Source organism: Aythya marila, assembly GCF_965140915.1.
Source record: "Aythya marila genome assembly, chromosome: 1".
Lineage (NCBI taxonomy): Eukaryota > Metazoa > Chordata > Aves > Anseriformes > Anatidae > Aythya > Aythya marila.
Genome location: NC_139042.1, coordinates 93,533,434 through 93,555,993, shown reverse-complemented (window position 1 = coordinate 93,555,993; position 22,560 = coordinate 93,533,434). Strand labels below are relative to the sequence as shown.

Sequence of the window (22,560 nt, the reverse complement as noted above, 5' to 3'; positions counted from 1 at the left end):
TGTGTTTCCTCCCCACAACTCACGCTCTTTCTCATCTGTCACTGAAGACATTTTTGGCAGCGAGTGCTGCTGCAGCCCTGCGCCACTCAGCTGGCATCCTGGCATCCCTGGGCTTGAGGGCAGCAAAGAGCCACCAGAACAAAAGGATTCAGCCTCGTATTTGCCCAATAGCTTCTCACCTTCCTTCAGAGGACATGAGAAGGAAGCTGGAATGGAAGATGAAAGTGGCCTGAGCACAAAGTCCTGAACACTACTGATAGAATACATTTTTATGTGTAAGTGCAGTGGTGATGCCCCAGCCAGCTCAAACTGAGCATACTGGAAAGACTCTTGTGGGAGTCGGAAATAATTGGATTGCCTGAAAGTCAGACCTACAATAAAAATTTAGCTTTCTATGTAGTTTTTCAATGGGAAACAGTAAAATAAATTTCTCTCTGTATGCTTAAATTAGGTTCTTATCAACAAAACATTTGTCTATGAAATAAAATAAGCCATCAAAGCTAGTAAGTAACCTTTTTTGAACACATTTTTTTCATTCTGTGTGGAAATAGTTCATGGGAAAACCTTAATTATATATTATTCTTATTATACATAGGCAAAAGGTGTTTTTGTTTTGTTTTGTTTTATTTGTTTTAAAATTTGCTTTATCACCGTATCAGTCAAATAACTGGACTAGATGGGAAATACTTCCTTATTTGAGTGAGATCTCAGCACTTCTTGGTAGATCCATAAGACATACATACCTTAAGGACATCTTCATTTGGCTTCTTCTGTAGGACTTGCCAGAAATTTAGCACTTATGCTTAACAGAACTAAGGACGCAAATGCAACTTGATTCACTTCAAGACACTTAAGTACTTTGCTAAGTTAGTGCCATTATAACACCATAATTGCATTAATAATAGTAATGAAACAATTATACATAAATGCATTTTTCTATTTTAAAACAACCTGAACTGAGCATAGTGCAGAAATGTTTGAATTAGCAGTGCCCACACTGTCAGCAACCAGGGAAACCGCATGATTTTCCCAGTGTGCTGAAGCTAACTGGGTTTTATTGCTTTCAGACCCCATTTAATATCTCCAGCTAGCACTGAACAGTGTGTTCATACGGGCACTAATTTGGGATGCTCCACACCATATTCTCTTGATCAGGGCACAAAAAGGTAGCCAGAACACACACAAAGAGGCACTTAGCAAGACAGGTCAAACATTGTTGTGTTAAAATGAGTATTCAATCATTTATACTTCTTATAAAACAAGCAGAATTACTTCTCATATAATCAAAAGATGCAATAAAGTAATATGAGCTGGCAGCTCCCCTGTAAAAAGATTTTTTTCCCTCCAAAGAAAGCCATGTTGATCTTCAAACTAGAATAACTTTTTCCTCCCTTTTCTCCTATTATGGGAAAAACTGCATTTTTTTCCCCAGTCCTTACATAAGCAACTCATTTGTGTGAGCACAGCTCCCAAATGGAGCCTCCCAGAGATCCATCCCCAGGGAGTAAGTAAAGTAACGTCAACACATTTCTTCTGATCCAAAATATACTGAAGCAAAATGAAAGCCTCCTCGTTTCAGATGAAGGGAGTGAAGGGTCTAGGTAAGTTTGATGGGGAACAGGCTGCATTTGTGCTGTTCTGGCTCTCTGTCCCGGGTAGCAAAAATGCTGTGGGAGAGTGAACCCCATTTTTAATTTTTATTTTTTTTTGGAAGGCATGACACCACTTGCCTTTTCTGACCAAGGTACAAGACTACGGTGTTCAGACGACAGTACTAAAATGGTTATTATATTTAGGGAAAGCAAAGTACAGCAGAAGTCAATGGAAGCAGACATCACAAATAAAGGCAGAAGACCCTTTTATTTCGCATAGACAAAATGCAAAGAGTGTCTCATTAAATTAATATTAAAAAACAAAACCAAAAACAAATCAGTCCCCTCACTCCACTGACATCACTCATCCTAATTAACAACAAAAAAAGAACAATCAAGGACCCATTTTCTAATAAAAAAAAAAAAAAGTGCAAAACATGACAAAAGACTTTTTGTTTTCCCATGTTCCTGTTGAATTCACAAATAGGGTGATTTTTAAGTGATTTTTTTTTTCCCTTTTTAATCTTGTCTGATGGAACTTCCAGTTAAAATGTTTTAGTTAAGTCTCCATGCACTTCGTAGAAAATCAGTAAAAACACAAACGCTTGTGAAGATCAGAAAACTGGACTCTTTTACCCAAAAATTCAGATGTCCAGTCAGATGAAGCTCACACTCAGACAGAAAAAAAGCAAGAGAGTCTTTGCACTGTCTGTCGCTCATATTATTTTTTTTTTTGTCAAATATTTTGGCAATCTTCTTCTTTAATTATAAATATTGGAATTCAATAAAAAAAAGGTAGCTTTCATTGGATTTTTTTTTTTCAGTGTAAATATTTACAGCCACTGTCCAGCCATGCTCTTTTTGTTATACCAGGGTGTAAGATTTTGCGTAGGGGTTGTTGCCTTTCAAGTGGCCCCGGGAGTCCAGCAGGGATTCTTGGGAGCTGCTCATTTTTGCTGCCTGTCCTAGCTCAGCTCCTTCTCGCTGAGGTAACGTTGCCACAGCACCAGGTTGCCATGACTGGACGTCTCTCGTGGAGGATGCCTCCATGGGGATTGGCTCCAGGACAGTGGGGCGCTTCAAGGTTCGGCTTTTCTGTGGCTCCAAGCAGGCTTGTCCCAAACCCAGGTCTCTGCTCGTGCCCTGCACGCCACGGTTCAACAAAAAGTCCATCCGGAGGTACGGTGGCAAATGCACGAGATCACCTGGGGAGGCAAAAGAGAAAAACACCACCTTACGTATAGTTCATGCACTGGCTGGGGGATTCAGACCAGCCATTTGCCCATTTGGCAAATGCCACCAGGCATTTGGCTACTCCAGTGAAGGATCTGTAATCAACTGAGCTGCAGCATTTACCATTCATGTATCATCTCTCATCTGTTTACTATGCGGTGACCTTGCAGAGTCAAGGGTAGTGGGCCAAGGAACCCCTGTGGGCAGATCCCTAGGAGTTTGTTGTTCGTATTTGCTATCATAATAGGATGATTATAGTAAGAAGCGCAATGTCTTTTACATGCACTCATAGCATGAAGGAGGTAAACTGAAAAGAACATAACATAACAACATTCTCCTGCCATCCATCATCATTGTGTTTAAGCCACTAATGATTTTCTACCACTAACAGTCCTATGGCCAGCAATATGCTTATGCTTTTTTTTATTATTATTATTTTTTTTCAATAGAATGCACTGAAGCTGACACTCTGGCTCGTTTCACCCTTCTTCCTTTCTGTTCTGTATTGTCAGTACATATTCTGGTGTGAGAATGAGAAACAGGTAATACATGCAAGAAGTAGCCTTCTCAGGACCCCTTATTTATTATTTCCCCTGATTTGTGAGCATTTCTATTTGGGTTTGATGATGGCTCATACCAAATGATTTGCCTTTGCTAAACTGTTGAGTTTCAATAGATGCCTTGGACCTGCTGTCAGGAATAAGTCAGTGGTTAGCATTACCATCCCTGTATCTGCACATCTATTAGAACTGCTACAGAAATCAGTTTGACTTATTTATTCTAGCCCTGCCTGTTAGGTATTCATAAAATTGCTTCAAGGAAATGAGGGGCAATCAAGCACATAATGAAATGCATTTCTAAAAATATTTGATGGTGTAACCTCACATATTTACAAAAAAAGAAAAAAAAAAAAGCACTGTTACAGGCACAGTCAGGAACAGCATTTTCACTTCTTTACAGGCTTCTGCTGCAGGTATATAGATTCCTTCTTATGGCTGATATAAAAAACATAGCCTTAACCACAGATGGGATGCGTCCTGAATGTATAAAGTAGAGGACTCTTGTACCTATCATTTCTGTGTCTACATGAGCTATTTACAGCTTGAGAAACTAAGGCTGACCTGTGCCAGTGGCATAAACAGTAGACCAGGAAAGCACTTCTTCGTAATAAAACAGCCTATAAAAATTTCATTTTTCCTAACCAAGCTAAAAGCTCTCCAGTGCTCTAAAATAAAGCAGGTCCTTTACTGCAATTCTTACCTGAAAGACTAATAGCATCTGCTCTACCCATGATTTCAGGTCATAGACCAGGAATTGCTGAGGAGATACATTTGGGCAGAATCACTGTTTATTCCTATAGAAATTCCCCAGGCACCGTCTGACACCATATGCTTTATGCTAGTTGCACCTCCAACACGGATGCACAGCGCAGGGTATTTAACCCCCACAGTGCACATCTCAAGGTTAGGCTGACAACAGCAACATTTACATAAGATTGAGAGAGAGGGGGAGGCTTGAAATAATCACACCGATTACTGCTTAAAAATGGATTGTGGTAACGTTAATTGGTTTTACTCATTTACCTTATTTTCCTATAGTACCTTCCACGCCAGACACATTAGGTGCACGAGGGCCAGTTCAGCTGAGACAGCAAGGTGCCTGCTGCTGGGGTGAAGTACATCAGGACACGGACACACAAACTGGCAAGCACAGGGAGGTGCCCACTTGCTCTGCTTAACTACAGGCATCGAATTGAGCAGCTGTGGAGCTTGCTGCAATGCCCACTCCCTGCAGGCTGCAGGGAGAAGACCCTCAGGCTGTATCTTCTGTAGCATCCTAAATAAGAAGCCTTACTGCAGCCACAGTGGTGGGCAGAGACAAGTACCTCCAGAGTGTAGGAGAGGGTGGTTGTGTCCCCATCTCTGCTTGACAATGAAGGCAATGAGGATCTTTATTTGGCTGCCTCAGGCATGGTTTATCTCAAAGAGACATTGCTCCTGAGATGGCAGTGATTTTGTTAGGCAGGAAAATCTTACAACTAACTATAATACCAAAGTATGATCTTCCCTCTTATCAGGGGAAACAAGGAGAGACTGCTGGAGCCAGAAAGTGGGGTTTCTCTTGTGATCCTGTAGATAACCCCCCATCGAAACACAGCAGTTCCATTTGCCTATCAGGTGAGGCCCAACTTTCTGTGCTGCACCTCCATCCCTGCTTCTCACAGTGACGGGCATTTTCCTGAAGATCTCTGCTGTCCTGAGGCAGGCTGCACTTCTCTCACCCAGCATGTCCAATGGCACAATGCACACGGCTCCACTAAGACCAGCCAGGCCACCTCATGCACATTACCCCTTACTTTTATGCCTTGCAGTCAACTTTTTATGAAGGAGTCAGTGCAAAGCAGCATCAGGAGCATGGCTTATTGGCAATCTCTAGCTGTCCTCTCAGTCAGCCGTTCCCATATCTTAACACATCCTCGTCTCTTGAGAGCAATGGGTACGCACGGACTATAAAAAGGATGTGTTGAACCTTACAGAGATGAAGGTTGGTTTTCAAGCTGCTGTCTAGACATTTCTCACATGTAGTTAAGAGCTTCGGGCTATGTAAAAAAAAATAAATTTCCCCCTCCATAAATTTACACAGGAAGGCGTAGTCAATAATCTGTGTAAAAAAATATGCGGTCACTTTACTGCGATTTTCTAAATGACTGGGGGCAAAGTTTCAACAGGATTATAGTAATAATCCTCGCTACAAGAAGGCCCCTCGCTACAAGAAGGACATGGAGGTGCTTGAGCGGGTGCAGAGAAGGGCGACGAAGCTGGTGAGGGGCCTGGAGAACAAGTCCTACGAGGAGCGGCTGAGGGAGCTGGGCTTGTTCAGCCTGGAGAAGAGGAGGCTCAGGGGTGACCTTATCGCTCTTTTTAGGTACCTCAAGGGAGGCTGTAGCGAGGTGGGGGTTGGCCTGTTCTCCCACGTGCCTGGTGACAGGACGAGGGGGAATGGGCTTAAGTTGAGCCAGGGGAGTTTTAGGTTAGATGTTAGGAAGAACTTCTTCACTGAAAGGGTTGTGAGGCATTGGAACAGGCTGCCCAGGGAAGTGGTGGAGTCACCATCCCTGGAAGTCTTCAAAAGACGTTTAGATGTAGAGCTTAGGGATATGGTTTAGTGGGGACTGTTAGCGTTAGGTTGGAGGTTGGACTCGATGACCTTGAGGTCTCTTCCAACCTAGAAAATTCTGTGATTCTGTGATTCTGTAATGGGAAACTAGAGGATGCAACTCCTTCTCCAGAGCTAGATACACAGTGCACAATCTCTGGCATCACTTAACAGTGCACTAATAATTTGATTAGGATGTACACATTTATGGGCATTTATGTAAAAAGTGCCAGTCCTACTTATAATCATCAAGAAGTATCTTTCCCTGCAACTACTTCCAAAATAAAACAAATGTTTAAAATTACTGGAAAAGAAAAAAAAAAAAAAAAAAAAAAAAAGAGAGAAGGTAACTTTTTCTTTGCTAGGACTGAAACGGTATCATAGTATGAAAGAAAGTCTTTGATTTATAAGGACTAATGTTTCTGACTTAAAAACATAGCCCTTGAAATATAACCACAAAGCTTCACTTCTGGCATTCTTTCATCAATTCTGAAGGTGTTTTAAAGAAGATTAAAAGCCTCTTACCATATCTATGGAGTTACTTGGAAAGATTTTGGTTCTCATTCTTCTGGACACAACTGTATAGACATTTTTTTGATTTCTTACTATTCAGCTGAACAATAATTTTTTTTTTTTTAGGCAAAGCATTATGAAGTTTCAGGATGGCTCACTGCCTTTGATGCTCTAATTACCTCTTCTCAGTGGTGTGTGTGCCTTATTAGTAATGAAAGCAAACCTTTCAAGTGCATGAGCACTACAAATGAGCGTGTTTAATAATTCATGCATTTTGGTTAATTAGTACAAAAATTACTCAAAAACATAGTTTTATGATTTTTTTTTTTTTTTAGGAAAATTTTCTGTATTTAGAAAAATGGAGTTTGTATACAAATAATAATAAGCATCCAGTCTAATCTGAATGTGGTAATTTAAGCCAGAACAATCTCGGACTTTATTTCCTTTCTTTTTTTTTTTTTTTTTTAAAGTGGCCAACTCTCTAATGAATTACTTAGTATAGTACCTTTAAAAAAATGATACCTTCAATAAATATGTGCAAACAAATACTAAAAATCACTTACCATGCCTATCAAAAACAATGTAATTTACAAAAAAAGGGACTATTTTCTGAGTTAGTGCATCACTGAAAAAAATTATATACTTTTATTTCAGTGCAGCCAAGGTGATACAAAAAGTTTTGAAAAACAGTGTCTATTTTTCTTCTGGATGTTAGCACCAGGTACGGGAGGGTTTGGGATGAATTTCACAGGCTACATGGAGGAAAACATACCACTGCCTATCTTTTCTGGGATTTTATTCAAGGAAGCTATCTTGTTTGCAGAACTAAACCAAACCCGAATGCACTCTTTTCTTCCTGAAGATTCACTCTTTCAAATGCTAGAAAGCTTACATGCGTTTTTGCTTTCATCTACTCCAGAAAATCTAACAATCTGTGCTATATTCAATACGGAGATCATCACAGACTGTAAAAAAGATACTCTTACCAAGTAGTTATGTGATAGCTATATGCATTTGCTCATGAATCATAACTTCTACTAAAGCAAAAGCAATTTTCCTTCACAAAGCTCCAGAAAAGATCCCCTCAGTGCTGACAACTGCCTGATGAGTTTCAAGGTCTGATTGCCATGTGAAAGAAATTCCACATTGCTTGCAGTATTATTTCAGAAAAGTTTATAATGTAGGATTGGTGACTCTGACAGGGTATTTTCACTAACAAAGGTAAGAAAAAGATGGGGTGAATAGAGCACTCACATGACTTACTTGAATAAGGGAGTGTGTACAAAAAGCCCTTGAAGATGTCCCTGGCATGATCTTGCAGGATCAGTGATCATGCCAGAACTGAATCTATACAGCTCCATCAGCATGGGTAAAGTGCCTTGCTAATGCAGTTATTTTGATTTCAGAGGCTTTCTGCCATTTGGAGTGCTATGGGGGTGGCACTTTGCAAAGTGCCACTGTGCTCAGCATCGCCTGCCTTGCCCTGTGTTTGAAGGGGAAGCGCTGGTGGGATATTGTGTTCTCATGCGAAAGGAAGCGAAGGAGACAGAGCTGCTGACAGCTAGCTTTAAGTTCAGTTTCATGCTGATTAAAAAGTTAAGTGGGGCTTTCCAGCTCTCTAGCACAGTAAATAAATCAGTGAAGCCTTTGGTAATACTCACAGTCTGGTTGCTGATACTCACAGGCTGTTTTTCAGAAGTTTGCCATAGGAAAAGTGAATATTGGAAATGAAGAAAGGATGGAAAGTTTGCAAGGCCAAGGTGAGAGGCTTGATTGAATTAAAAAAAAAAAAAAAAAGAGCACAAGCAGTGCTCGGAGTCTTTGCCACTTCAAAACCTGGCACACTGTTAAAAGCTAGCAGGCAGAGCTTTCTTAGAGAGCTGTAGCTTGAGCTGGGCTTATATCAGCAACAACACTTCTCACAACTGCTTCTGTCAGAGTGTGGAGGAGGCTCATGCACCCTCTCCCTCCATCTCCAGTCAGTGTGTCCACTCCCAGCACCTGCTGAGCTTTGTGGTGCCCGCCTTGGCTTAGCATCCACTTGAAGGATGAGGTGGATGCTTGCTGGAAGCTTGGAGGATAATTTTTTTTTTTTATTATTCCCCCAAGGTCTGTTCAGTGTGGAGCCACTTTCTCAATGCTCTTTATTTAATAATTATTACTTTCTCAGAAACATTGCAGCACAATGAAACAACTGAACAATCAAAAAGTTCAGAAGGATGCTTTAAACAACCCATCTCCACTCCCTGAAGTCAGTGTTGATCTGTACTGGAAAAGGAGGTGACATTTCTTTAGCAGATGAAATAAAATCATGTCTTTACATGATTTTATCCTGTTCAGGTGATCCCATTTAGGAAACAGCCACCATGCTTTAGGAAAACATGCTGAGCTTCCCATTTCTAGACTGAGAAATTGGAATCCCTTAACACACTTTTGAGGCTGTCCTTTATATCTGGCAAGTTTCTTTTTTCTTTCTCTATGAATACTGCACGCTCATTTGAAGACCTGTAGCACTTAATTAAATGCTGCATGTTGCAATCTACTAAAACTGTCATTGCCATAAAAACACTAACAATATCAGTTAAGTTTCACACACAAAAATAAAATCAACAGTTGCTGTTGACTAGTCATTGGAGTTATCTCATATGAAATAACAGAATATCAGGAAAACTGTAATTCAGGAGCCAAATTTTCTGCCGTTATAATTCAGAGTAGCTGTATTGATTTCAGCAAGACTATAAATTGATTTATACTTACTGGAGATTAGGTTTAAGTGACTGAAAATGATAATTCAACCTAATGTGGATTTTTTTTTTTTTTTTAAATACGATGATTCATTTTGTTATTTAGATTTAAGCCTTCTAATTCCAAGAAAAAGTCCTAAATCAACATGTCTTAAAGCAAAAGCATAGCTGCTACAGTTTAACTGAGCTCATACATCTGTAATATATCAGCATAACATACTGTTCATCTGTCTAACTGGATGCCAGGAGACCTGATTATGAGATTGTTGCCTGGTCTTGAAATGCCTACTGAAATGGGAACTGAAGCACTGCATTTTGCTTTGGGCAAGAACTTTGCAGAACTTTGGTCTCACGTATGGGGCTACACTTTTAAAAACCTGTCAGGATGCTCAGTTCCTTGCAGAAGTAACTTTACTGTTTAAGGCAAACTGCCTTATTTTTAAGGGACTCTCCACTGCTGAGCTGGGGATGTAAGGCAGTAAGAAGTGATTTAGGGGCCAGAAGACCTATGGAGATGCCTTGTGCATGTTCAGTCTCACAGGGAAAGTGCACCTGCAGAACTGGAGCCTTTCTGTTTTGATTTAATGCAATGTCTAAGTTAAAAAAAAAAAAAAAAAAAAAAGTTGTGAAATGGACCTCACTATGTAAATCAATATATTCTCTGAAACAGAAAGTTAGAAAAAATTGGCAATAAATAATGAAATGGTGATAGAAAAGCAAAGTACAGGAGCTCTCCTTTCCCACCTTTGTCTTCTCACGCAAGCTGCTTCATGCATTTTTTAAGGATGCTCTGAGACAGCCCTCTCCTGTCTGCTGGCTGAGCTAGGGGAGTGGTGCTGCAGCCCTCGCCCAGGTGCCTGTAGTTAGCAACACTGGAGTTTCAAGATGGGTTTGCTGATCCTTGTGCAGTGAACACACTGTTTAATTATGCATCACTTCACCTAGGGTTAAATTGATTGTGGCTCCATGGAAAGGGGCTTCCATCACAGGTTTATTCCTGGGATATCTTGGGAACTCAGGCTAGAGAGGTGAGGAATTCGAACCCTACTTATGGTTCATTGAAGTCAATGGGAACCACTCTGTTGACCTCAACAGGCTTTGTGCCATGCACATGAATTCATGGCTAAACCTTACCTTACCTGTGATGAGGGGCATAAGGCTCCACTAATGGTTGTGGAGAGGTCAGGCTGCAACAAGGAAACCAATATCAGCCCTGCCCTGCTGCTCTGATGAAGATGTCTTCATGGATGGATTGCTGTAGCTTGGCCTCCTCAGATCCATCAGTTTGAATCATCTGAGTGCTGCTGACAAAGTGCAGCATTGCATATTTTTTAATTAATCCACTGGGGCAAGAGCTCCACCTTTCACATTTAAATTAAGGATGCTGGCATGAAGAGGTAAACAATACTGAAATATGCCCATGTGTACATACGGCTATGCTTTAAAAATAAGCATAAAAGAAGCTTTTACATGGATAGCAAAGACTATCACCACAGTCAAGTCAAATTAGGAATGTATTTTTTTTCTCTAGTTACATCAGTTCTCAAATTACTTTCAATAATCTATCAGATCTCCTCTAAATCTAAAATTACAGTAATGTCTTGTGGCACAGGAGAAACTAGGAGAGCCCACTGGGTGAAGTCATTTAAAGCAAAAGCACCCATAAATAACCACAAGGACCTTAAAGCAAGGCTGGAACAGCTCTTGTTTGTATGGGAGCAATTGCTTCTGGTTACCTTGAGCTGAGAGGCCTCTCAGAAATCATACACACTGCCTCAACAATATAAAGATGAAATGCTTTGACATTTTCAAAATTAAAATGGTATGAGCAGGACAAATCTATTTTGTTTTTTAAAGCAAGATTTTTTTTTTCATAGGCATGGTTAATCTTCAAATCAAAATAATAAATACATTAGATGTCAGCAAGAAAATATGATTGTGTTACCAGACACTCCCAGTACAGTTCCTGAGGAACAGGTACCAATTGTTTACCTCCTTCAATACATAAATAAATAAATAAATAAATAAATAAATAAAACATCTTCCAAACACCAGTATCACCGATTCATAGATGACATTTGTAAAAATAATTCAAATTACTTTTGTTGTCAGTGAATTGAGTTTAGCTTTCAGACTTTTTGTGTGCTACCTAAAATGGAATTTTCATATCAGCCATACAGAGAGTTTTTAACTGAACAGCTGCCCTATTTAAACTCATGATTCACACTGATAGTTTCCCTTTTTGATCTCATAGCGTTTTAGCTTCTGATCTGATCCTGTTTAGGTTCCTTTTTATTTTACTGTGCTGCCAAGGTTAAAAAACTTGCAATGTGAACCTTCCTCTACAAGTCCACCAGAAGCAAGGCAACGATCACAAGTATGTGTTCATGTCAAATTAAATGCAGAATTAAATGGGTTTCATCTCTGCAGAACATTCAGCTTTACACAACAGCAGAAGAAAAAGCTCCTGATAGCTTCTGCAGAAATAAAAGCTAAGAGAGGATAAAGGCAATTTACTCTCATCACCAGAGTGTCATTTCTATGATAAAAAACAAATAGCACAGTCTTTTTTTTGTGACATATTCCTAGTTTTCTAACAGCACAAGAGGAAATGAAAAGAAAGTGTTCCAGGTACAAGAGAATCTAATGTGATAACATTATATGAAAACATTAGAAATGCTCACCTAGGGGTGTAATTTCAGCTTATATCACATATGTGTAAGTAACTATACATACAAGTTAACATACACATTAAAAATATTTGCTACAGTTAGAAACATAGGCATGGAATTTTATTTTCCCCCCTTAACAACAGTTCTGCCTATCTTACTGTTTTGCCACCTGCCTGTTTTGATTTGTCTCCTTATGTAGTTTTCTCAGAGCTGGACATTGGTCTCCAGTTGTGGAGCCATGCTGATGATTTTTCGTTCTATGTATACACTATATATGGTATGTGCATATACATTTCTCTCTCTCTCTATATATATATTCCATTGCATTTGAAACCAGACAACACAAGCATAGAACTAAAAAAGAAAACAACCCATATGTTATCATTTCCTACTTTGCTGCAGGATTCCTGAACAAAAAATGTCAAATGTAGATCCCCCCATATCTTCAAGAAATTCAGTTTTGGATCTATGAACTGCTGAACTGTACAACTCCACTTTCAGTCAATGCAGAATAATATACATGGGAAAAGGAGGCAAAAGGTAAGCTGGAGGCCTTAAGTCAAGAGCTATTTAGTGAATCTCCCATGGTAGAATTTGTATTGGATTCAGTTACTGCTGCAGCTTATAGAGTGCTGTCAGCAACTTCTCCATAGAAAGCATGTCTCTAAATAGACTCCATCACTATGTTGCACTTGTCTTCATGGAGTGGAAGAGGGAAATAACTCCTTCACCCTTCAATTCATAGATCAGTGGAAAAGAGTTCACATCTTTTTATCTCAGGTTACAGGGCTGACATTGGAAATATACAGTGCTTTCTATTAACGTGTACTTCATATTTTCCTTATTGTGCTAAGCAGCTTATTTTTAGCTGTAGTGACTGAATACTGGAAAAGAAGATTTGTGTCTTGAACATAAATTTTACCTTCCTCTTGGTTGTTTATAACTACATTTATGCACTGCAGGTGAGGTCCAGCCTCTATTTTAAGGGCCACTTGTAAACAATTATTTAGTAAAGTGTTTTCATTCTGTATCTTAAGAATTGTCTGTAAGCTAAGGTTTAGCCATTCAAGTTGGCAGAATGAGTTGAAGCAGTTAGAAATTTGTAAATTGGGTCAACAGTGCTAATTGAGGTATCTCAAACACTGAAAGAATTTTAGTGTTTGTGTCTTTTCTAGAAAATGTGCAGCAGCCTTAGGGCTAAACTCGCTCTGCCTGACTTAGATGCCCAGCTGAAGAAACCCAGACCAAAGTGTGCACTTCTCCCTTCCCACTGGCTGCATAAGGGGAGTGCTCACACGGTGGTACCCCTCCAAGCATTGGGCCTCTCTGGGTAACAACTGGGTTGCACTGCTCAATAGTTTCACCTGCAGGCATCACTGAAGGTGCTAATGCCCGCACTTGCTAACTGAGAACTTGTCTAGGAATAGGCCTGTCCTCTGGCTGCTGCGAGAAGGCAGTGGCTGCCTGCCAGATCTCCTCTGGGAAGGAGAGGCTGAGCAGGAGCGCTGGCAGACAGAGGATGGAGCTCTACCCTCAGGCATTAGCCAACAACCCAACAATGGCAAGAGGAAAATGCTTCTATTTGAGTATCAGCTTAGCAAACTGGTGCTTCTGCTTTGTAGGGACCCAGGAAAGCACTCAGCTTTCCTATCAAGCAATGTGGTTTTCTTGCCATCTTTATGGCTGCAAAATCAGTTTCAGGAAAATCTTTTTTTCAGAGTTTGCCTGTGTGCACCTGTATTTTTTTCTCCACCCACATGCAGGTTTCTTTATAAACTGATTCCTTTCAGCAGCTGAAAGCCTGTAGAGGAAGTTCTGGGATATAAGTTTTTTTGGTCCTTTAAATTGATTTAAAAATCTCTTAGTCTGATATACCCAGATATCTGTTTTCTAATTCAGAGTTTCTCATTCAGAGTTTATAAATTAATGTTAATATAAATTAATAGGATGTCCAAAGAGGAAGGGAAGAGGGATTGTCAAAATGAGCTTGTTATTTATTTATTTATTTATTTAATAAAATGATGTAGACAAATTTCTGTCTGGCCCATCAAGTCAAGCTAATCCTTAATGATAATATCATAAAATCAAAGAGTATTTCCAGTGACAATTAACATCAGAAAAAAAAATTATAAAAATCTGTGGGTCTGAGTTTTGCAGCAGCACTGCTAAAAGAAGCCTTCTGCAAATTGCAAGAGACCTGATGAAATTTTCTAGATATTTCCTATTCAAGCACCGGTCATCTATTATTAATTCTAAGTATGAATTCCCTTGCCGGAGGATGCAAACAAGTGATCTGTCCACAAAAAAAAGAAAAAAAAAAAAAAAAAAAAAAAAAAAGCTTCTTGGTTGAGACTATTACCAAGATTTAAAATTATAATAACAGAAATCTATTTTTAATAAACTCTGCTACTGCAATGTTTACTGCAGTTAAAAATAACTGTTCTGGTAACTCAATTTGTGGTTAATATTTTTGAAACAGAAAAGAAAAACAATATTGGAAATCTTTTTCAACCTCTGCAATTATCTTCCACCTTTTTACATTACACACTTTTTGACGGCACACTGGGAGGTAGGAAAAGTGTATATTTCTTTCTAATTTCTGTCCAGCCTAGTTTCTGAATATTTGAATGACAGCTTTGGAAAATGAAGGACTGACTCATTTGTCAACCTCTCAGGTAAACTTTGGGTAGCAATTGTTGAAACCTCTGAATATCAGTAAGACAGCATGCCTCTGTCTTGATCTGAAAGGCCCTAGTATATTGTTGAGATAATTGCCCAGTGTGCCAATTCCTTGAGAACCTGATCTTGATAATGATAATTCTAGCTAGTGATAACTGTGGTGAAAAATGCAATGTAAACTATGCTGATATCATTTTATATCATGAAGAATATTAACAGTGAACATATGTTAGGATTTCAAAAAACACCTTTCTAAAGGGTCTGATTTATCCCTTGTGTTTAAAGTACTGCTGTGCTATCTCTACTGCTCCAATTTTCTCTCATAATGTGCCTCCTGGGACACATCACCACTCTAATGGCTTACTGAGCAATGTCACCATCTCCATTGTGTCAGCTCCATGACCTGAGCAGATCAGGTCTGCCAGTTCTGAGAAGCCCAGAAAAGTTTGTGTGCAAATCTGCATCTATCTTTTCAGTTTTTAGAAACTATGCCAAATCTGTTGTTAGGCAGCAAGGCTAGTTTGACTGGTGGTTTAACATGTGAGATTCACAGTTATTATAAAGGAAAAATAACACTGTTGATGGTGAAGTAAAAACCTACAAATAATCTCATCTCTTTTCAAAGATCTGTCTACAAAGTTGTAAAGATCAGAAGAAAAGGATGCCTAAGACATGCTTTCAAAACACTGAATGTGAGAATTCATAAAAATTTTACTTCCATGCTCCATTTCTGGTAGTTATAACTTTTCAGAAGTTTAAGAAAAGTGTAACTCCCAATTATTTGTTTGTTTGTTTGTTTAGACTGGAGAATGTATACTTGAAAGTTTTGGTCTGGTCTCAAGACAATGATGCAGAAAACATCTACAGCTGCTTCTACAGACAGACAGAAGTAACCTCTACCACATCTAAGTAAGTTGAATGATGTTCAAGGATCACTTCCTCCAAGCTCAAGATAGGTCTGTCCCAAAGAGCAGGAAGTCAGGCAAAAATGCTGGGAGGCCTGAATGGATGAAAAACAGCTCCTGGCAAAAGTCAGAAGAAAAAAAGGAGTATACAGAGGGTGGAAACAAGGACAGGTAACCTGGAGGAAACACAGAGACACTGACCAAGCATCCAGAAATGAGGTTAGGAAAGTGAAAGCCCATTTAGAGTTGAGTCTGGTGAGGGATTTCAAGGGCATCAAGAAGGGCTTCTATAAGTACATAGGTAATAAAAGGAAGACCAGGGAAAATGTGAGCCCACTACTGAATGGAGCCAGAGACCTTGTGACAAAGGACATGGAAAAGGCTGAGGTACTGAATGCCTTCCTCACCTCAGTCTTTATTAGCAAAATCGACCTTCAAGAGTCTCAGACCCCAGAGATCAGGGGGAAATGCTGAAGCAAAGAATATGTACTCTTGGTGGAAGACGACTGGGTCAGAGAATGCTTAATCAAATTGGACATACATAAACAGATGAGCTTTAATGTGGTACACCCACAAATTTGCAGATGACACAAAATTGTTAGGAGTGGATGATAAATGAGAGGTTGATGCTGCCACCCGGAGGGACCTGGACAGGCTGGAGAAATGGGATGAATTTCGAGAAGTATAACACAGGGAAGTGCAAAGTCCTTTGCCTGGGGTGGAACAACCCTATGTGCCAGAACATGTTAGCTAAAAACAAAAATAGTTTTGCAGAAAATGCCCTCGTGGACACCAAATTGGACTTGAAGCAGAAACGTACCATTACAGCAAGAAGGCCAACAGCATCCTGGGCTGCATGAGGAGTGTGGCCAGAAGGTCAAGCAAAATGATCGTTCCTTTGCAGCACTGCTGGAGTTCTGGGCTCCCTGCTACAAGAAAGACACGCACATTCTGGACATAGTCCATCTAAGGACCACTGAAGATGAATAAGGGACAGTGGTATCTCTCCTATGAGGAAAAGCTTAGACAGCTGGGACTGTTTAGTGTAGACAAGAGAATGATCAGGGAGGAACTTTCTTCGTATAAAAACACCTCAAGGGAGGGTGCAATGGAGACAAAGGCAGGCTCTTTTCAGTGGTGTCCAGTGCCAGGACAAGAGGCAATAGGCAAAAACTGGAACACAGGAGGCACTGACTGAACACTAGAAAACACGTCCTTACTGTGCAGGTGATAGAGCACTGGCACAGGTTGTCCACAGAAGCTGTGGAGTCTCCTTCATTGTAGATCTGCAAAAGCTGTTTGGGCATGGTCCTGGACAAGGGGCTGTAGCTGGCCCTGTCTGAGCATCGGATTGGACCAGGTGACCTTCAGAGCTGTCTTCCAGTCTGAATCGTTCTGTGATTTTGTAATGCATTAACTTCAGCTGATATGTAGAGACATGTACTACAGCACAATATGTTTGGCAGTCTGAGTTAAAAAAGTATAACCATGCCAAATATTTAGATCATTCTGAAGTCACGGTGCATATCTCAGCTTCAGTATGACAAAATTGCTTCATTCCCGTATTTGCTAGTTACTGCAGCGTTAGGCATCATTACTCTATTTTTCTTTATAAGTATAGTATTACTTTTTCATGGCATAATCCATGCTTTTTTGCCTCTCATGTCTGAGCTGACTTCATGAAACTGATTCTTGATTCCATAAACCACACATCAGGAAAAAGGAACAGAAATCCAGGAGAAGACAGAAGCAGTTCTGATTGCTAACCTAACTGCCTATCTGCAGTACCACCTGACTAGAAGGGAAAAGGTCTATTAGAAGACTTACATTGAGTTAGAATACGAGGCAGTCAACTATTACACATTAATAGTTGCTAATAATTGCAGAAATAGAGTAGTGCATAGTGTGAAGAAGTTCTGAAAAGAGAGTTGTAATTCATAGTTATAGTGCTGGAAATGATCAATTACTAAGCTTTCCTAGACATTTGATGAGCCATCAAATTTAATTCAAGGTGATAGAGTGAGTGAAGGCACAGAAGTTATGATTCAATTTCTGAATGAAAATGGTGGGGAAGTTGGGAACATCAAATCAGGCTGATGTCAACCCCTGGAATACAAGCTATTGAATCTTGATACCCTACCCCTTTATTTTTCCCCCTGCAAACAAAGAACATTCAAGCTCCTTTCTCCTTATTATTAACAATCTCAACGTGGAGTGACATGAGATTTCTAATACTGCTAGATAAAGCAGATTGTTGGATAATCAGGCTTGACCAAACAGGTACAAAACAGTCCTGTGAAATGCTGAGCAAAAACAAGAAAGAAAACTGACATGAGCTGGAATGCCTTCAGAACCTCACATGAAAGTCTTCTGAAACCAAACCTCAAATTGTAACTTTTTGTTTGCTTACCCCAAACACTTATGGTAGCAACAAGGTAAGAAATAGGTGCTGTTACAGCTGAAAGAAGTCTTTTGAAATCAACTCCATCATTGCCTTTCTTGAGTAAAGTTGTATCTTTACTATTAAGTAGTTTTAAAATGACCTGTTTACCAAACTAAATTTTTGTTACCATCTTTCCGAGACTTAGAATAGTTGGAGATTATTTTGCAAAACAAATACTCTATGTTGCAGAACACTAAACCTCTGTTGCAATCATGGAAGTTGCTGCAGGTAGCTTTACAAGAAGTTTTAAAAGTGAGGTAAGACATTAGGAAATGGAAAGCATAATTTATTTAAAGTGACATTGTAGAAGACAGAGATAGAGTTGGAGGAGAAGAAAAGCAATCACCACCAAAATAGGTAAAAGTTATCTTGAAATAAAACACTGAGTTCAAGGAAAAATAAAGATAGGCTAAAGGAGTATAGTCAGTGTTTAATTTCAGATGTTATCATCTACTTTATCTGTTTTATGTCTCTTTTTTTTTTTTTACTATTATTATTATTATTAACATTTCTTATACCTGTTCCCAGATGTACAGGTTACTTTGATCAGTTATGTTTGAATTATCAAGAACTTCTGCAGAATTTCTGAAGCAGTGGGTGAAAGAGTAAAGATGCCCTGTAAGTATTTTCTTACTGATTTTGAACACTAAACATACTGGTCTGTCTGTTACTACCGACAATTCTCTTTACCAATATGTTTTGATTAAAGCCCGTCATAAAGTATCCTTTAAAAATTGATCATTCAATAATTATGGATCAATATTTAAGTAGTTCCACTGGAACATTAAATTTATTGTCAAGATATTGAAACTAATTGTTCAGTTCATGGAATATTTAATTTTCTTACTGCAAAATAAAGCTTAATGCCAATCATGAATAGCAGGTACAAATTCAAATTCAAACCATTTAACAGACAGAGTAAAGATGGCTACAAGTGTGTAGATTGCTAGAGGATCTTTGATGATATTCCAACAACAGAAGCTTTTAACTTAAGCCCAGAGACTAAATTTTAGTGCTGTATGCCCCTAAGAAAATCATCTTTATGTGAATATATTAGAATATTTCCAAATACTAAATATACATAAATAATGTATATGGAACATGAAAGGAAGAGAGTAAACTATTTGTTAAAGAAATTATGAAAATATTTTTTAACTGATAGGAAGGAGAGGACTGCAATTTTGACCTAGCTGTGAATGTTTCCCTTCAGCAGAACAAGTACAAATATTTACAAGTACAAATTTTACCTAGAAGTGAAAATTATTTCTGTCTTTATCTATTTTTACAGCTTCTGGGTATGTGGTTCTACTCTGTGACTACAGAGAAATCAGTCATTTCTCTCACTATATTATTTTCTACTTATTTTCCCTCTTATCTATTTGTATGATACAGTAATTTCCTGCCTTGTCTATTATAACTTCCTATCTTCTGCTTGGTTTTGTTCTTGACGTTTTCTACTTTTAGCTTTCTCTTTGGAAATCTTTTATGCCCTTTTTTTTTTTTTTTAATTTTTTTTCTTTCCAGTGTCAGGTCCTACTTTCGAATGACCTTCCTGATACCATTGGCTATCTTCCATTCCTCTGTCCCCAGAACAACTGCTTCATTTTATAGTGTATATTAAGCAAAAGTCTATTCACTACTCTTTGTTACATGTGTCAGCACTACTGATTACTTTCTTTGTGTATAAGTAGCTCCATCCACAATGGCAAATATATATACAAAATAAAAATAAAATAAGAAAAAATACAATACAATACAATAAACCATGTTTTCAGTAAGCACACAAATATAATTGTCTTTTTCCCATTTGAATCTTTCTCCACTATGTCACGTCATGTGTTCTCTAACAGACTGACGATATAGAATCAGAATATCACAAATAATCTACCTGTGCTATTGTACATTAGGGTATCACTAAAAATAGCATTCTTCTTGAACTAGAAATTTGATTGTGATCAGTAGATGGATGTCCCTAAGATACCTTCAGACAGTTTGAAGTTGGAGTAGGGTTTAAATTTGTCTGAAGGTATAAAGTTCTATATCCCTTGAGCTATTGCATTGTCTTCATTTTCTTTGCTTTTATTTTCCCTCCTTTAGATAATCCTGACTTGATATTTGGAGATGTCAAAGAGAGAGTATAACAGCTGAACAACATCACCAAAAGGATATTACATTTTCTCCAAGCTACAAGGCAGAAGGGATAGTACATCTTCTACAATCTGTCTTTATGAAGTGTTCTGATAGCAAACTTTGCCCTCATGCAGAAATTATTGCTGTAAGACATGTTTTATTAGTGGGTGGTTTGAGTTGGAGATGGGCATACGAACCCCCATATGGTCTTTTTTAGCCCAGAAGGGTTTATTGCCTGATGGCTGCAGCTGTAGAGGAATTGATTTATTGGCCTAGATTGTGCCTTTCTGCTCCTAAATTTCCAGATTCCTTCTTTATCTGTATGTGGGAGAATATGCTCACTTAAATGTTATATTATTTTGGATAAAAAACAATTATCTCTGTAAGTAATTACATGATATATTACACACCTTCTTTCTTCCTTGTGATATAACCTGTCCTGTTAACCAGTACAGGCATGGGGTGAAATGCTTACCCCCAGGGACCACAAAATGTGCTCTTTAATGTCTCACCTGGCCGATGTGCCTTTGGAACTGCCATGTTCATCACTCGCCCTCCATCCTGAGGTTTGGGGGGGGATGCGGTAAACCTGCAAATCCCCGACTCTGACGGCGTGCTTGAGGTCAGACTGTCTGTGTAGTCATTAGTCCCTGCCGTGAGCTGCTCTGACGACGTGTCTGATATGAAGCATTCTGTAATGGTGAACTTGGCATGTCTCAGCTGCTCTTCCATTTTTGCATGCTCATACGCTCTTGCTAGCTCTTCATATGTTGAGGAGGCACTTTCTGTGGAGACCATGCTGCTTCTTGCTCGATCTAAACACCCAAAAGATAAACAGTGGGAGAAAGAAAAAGCCTGTAAAATACTTTCTGGAAGAAGACAAAAAAGCATGACAGTGTTTCTTAATAAAATGCAGAACCCTTGAAATTATTATGGTGATTTGAATAAGTCTGCTTTGCTTTAAATGTCTCTACAATTTTAAGTTTAGTCAGTTGCTTGATAATTAGAGATAATCTAAAGTGAAGTCTTATTCCGCTAGCAGTATTATGTGGCTTAACATTAACTTCATAGTCTAGAAAAAATAACCTTTAATGCATGGAAAAGGTTTCTTTTCTTTCATTAAAAAAAAAATAAATTATCTGAAAGTTAAATGCTTTAAAAATGTTAGAAGCCCACAGAACAGATTTAGCAAAAACAGGAATAGTTTAACATTATCCTTTTAATGAATCTCACAGATATTTCTGAGAGGTGACGTCTGAGTGGAAAAGATATTTTTTTTTGTATCTGTTTCATCCTTTTTTTCATCTTTTTTTTTTTTTTTTTTTTTTTTTGACAAATTCCTGAGAACAAAGGTCAAATATAAAGGGAGTGACTGATACACCTATGTCTGGTCTAGATGACAATTGAAATATTAACTCATTTTATATAGAACAAATGGTCCTAAGAAAGCAATATTGTTTAGTAGCTACCAGTCTTCAGTGATTCAAGAATTCTTTTAAACGCTGCAGAAGTTAATGGGGGCTTCATATTTGACTCATGGGCTATTGTGACCCAGAAGCTGTTGTTTCTGCTAATGATTTTCTAAGAATTTCAATACTATTAAATAAGCACTGTTACTGAAGATGTAAATGGCAACTGATACACTAAAAATATTCTGGAAATACAACACTGGTTTCTGCATAGTTAAGGGGTCAAATCACCAGTCAGTTGCACCCATTGCATTTCTATTTCAATAGGCTGGAAGAGCATAGGACTTTCAGAAGTTTGTTAGGGAGGAGTCATGTTTCCTTATAAGATCTGTACAATTCCAGACATTACATAAGCAGGCTTAATGTAATAGCTAATTCATAAAAATGGGTCTTCTATGGCAGCCAGAAGCAACTATGTTGTTATTGCAAACCTTTATCTTTTTTATTGTATGCTAGGGTCCTTGCACCAGTTTTCACAGAATGAAAAGAACACTTGGTAAATGGGACCATGCCTTATTTAAAATGACAAGTGATTCAACAATATGCTGTAACTTGCTTAAGATTTTGAGCTGGACAGAACTTAAGGCTTTTAGTTTTTTCTTCCCTCCCCACTCCTCTCACTCTCACAGAAACATCATTCTCTTTTTCCATTTGATTTGTAAATCAGACCAAAACCATATCTTTCCATGTTTTTTTCATCAACCGGAAGCTCCGGGAAGGCTGCTGTTTGCCAGTGGAATGAAGCAGTGTCTGTAAACACTGATGGTCATGTAGAGCTCCCAGTTTGGTCCATGAAGATCAGAACTTGCAGTTTCTCATATCCCATGTCCCAGGGTGACTATTCCAGGAAGGATCTGCTTGAACACCTACTTTAGATTCGCTGAAAGTTCAGGGTGAATGTGAAATTTAGTTTCATCATAATTTTTCTCGTGACATCTAGTTAGAACATTTCAAATTATTTAGAGCTATGAATGGCTGCAATGCATTTCTACTGAGCTTAAAAAGTACTACCTTGTAAACCCAG

The 22,560-nt window shown here is 38.7% G+C and overlaps 1 protein-coding gene across 1 annotated transcript in view; it reads right to left on the bottom strand.

The window, feature by feature from the left end:
* Positions 1 to 2,456: 2,456 nt before the first annotated feature.
* DSCAM (DS cell adhesion molecule) overlaps positions 2,457 to 22,560 on the bottom strand; it is a gene marked incomplete at both ends in the record, with an annotated part of 475,148 nt that continues 455,044 nt past the window's right edge. Inside the window, 2 exons of the mRNA XM_082772650.1 lie at positions 2,457 to 2,797; positions 20,580 to 20,882. Of these exons, the coding sequence (XP_082628776.1) occupies positions 2,457 to 2,797; positions 20,580 to 20,882 (644 nt within the window). The remainder of the gene's footprint in view (positions 2,798 to 20,579; positions 20,883 to 22,560) is intronic.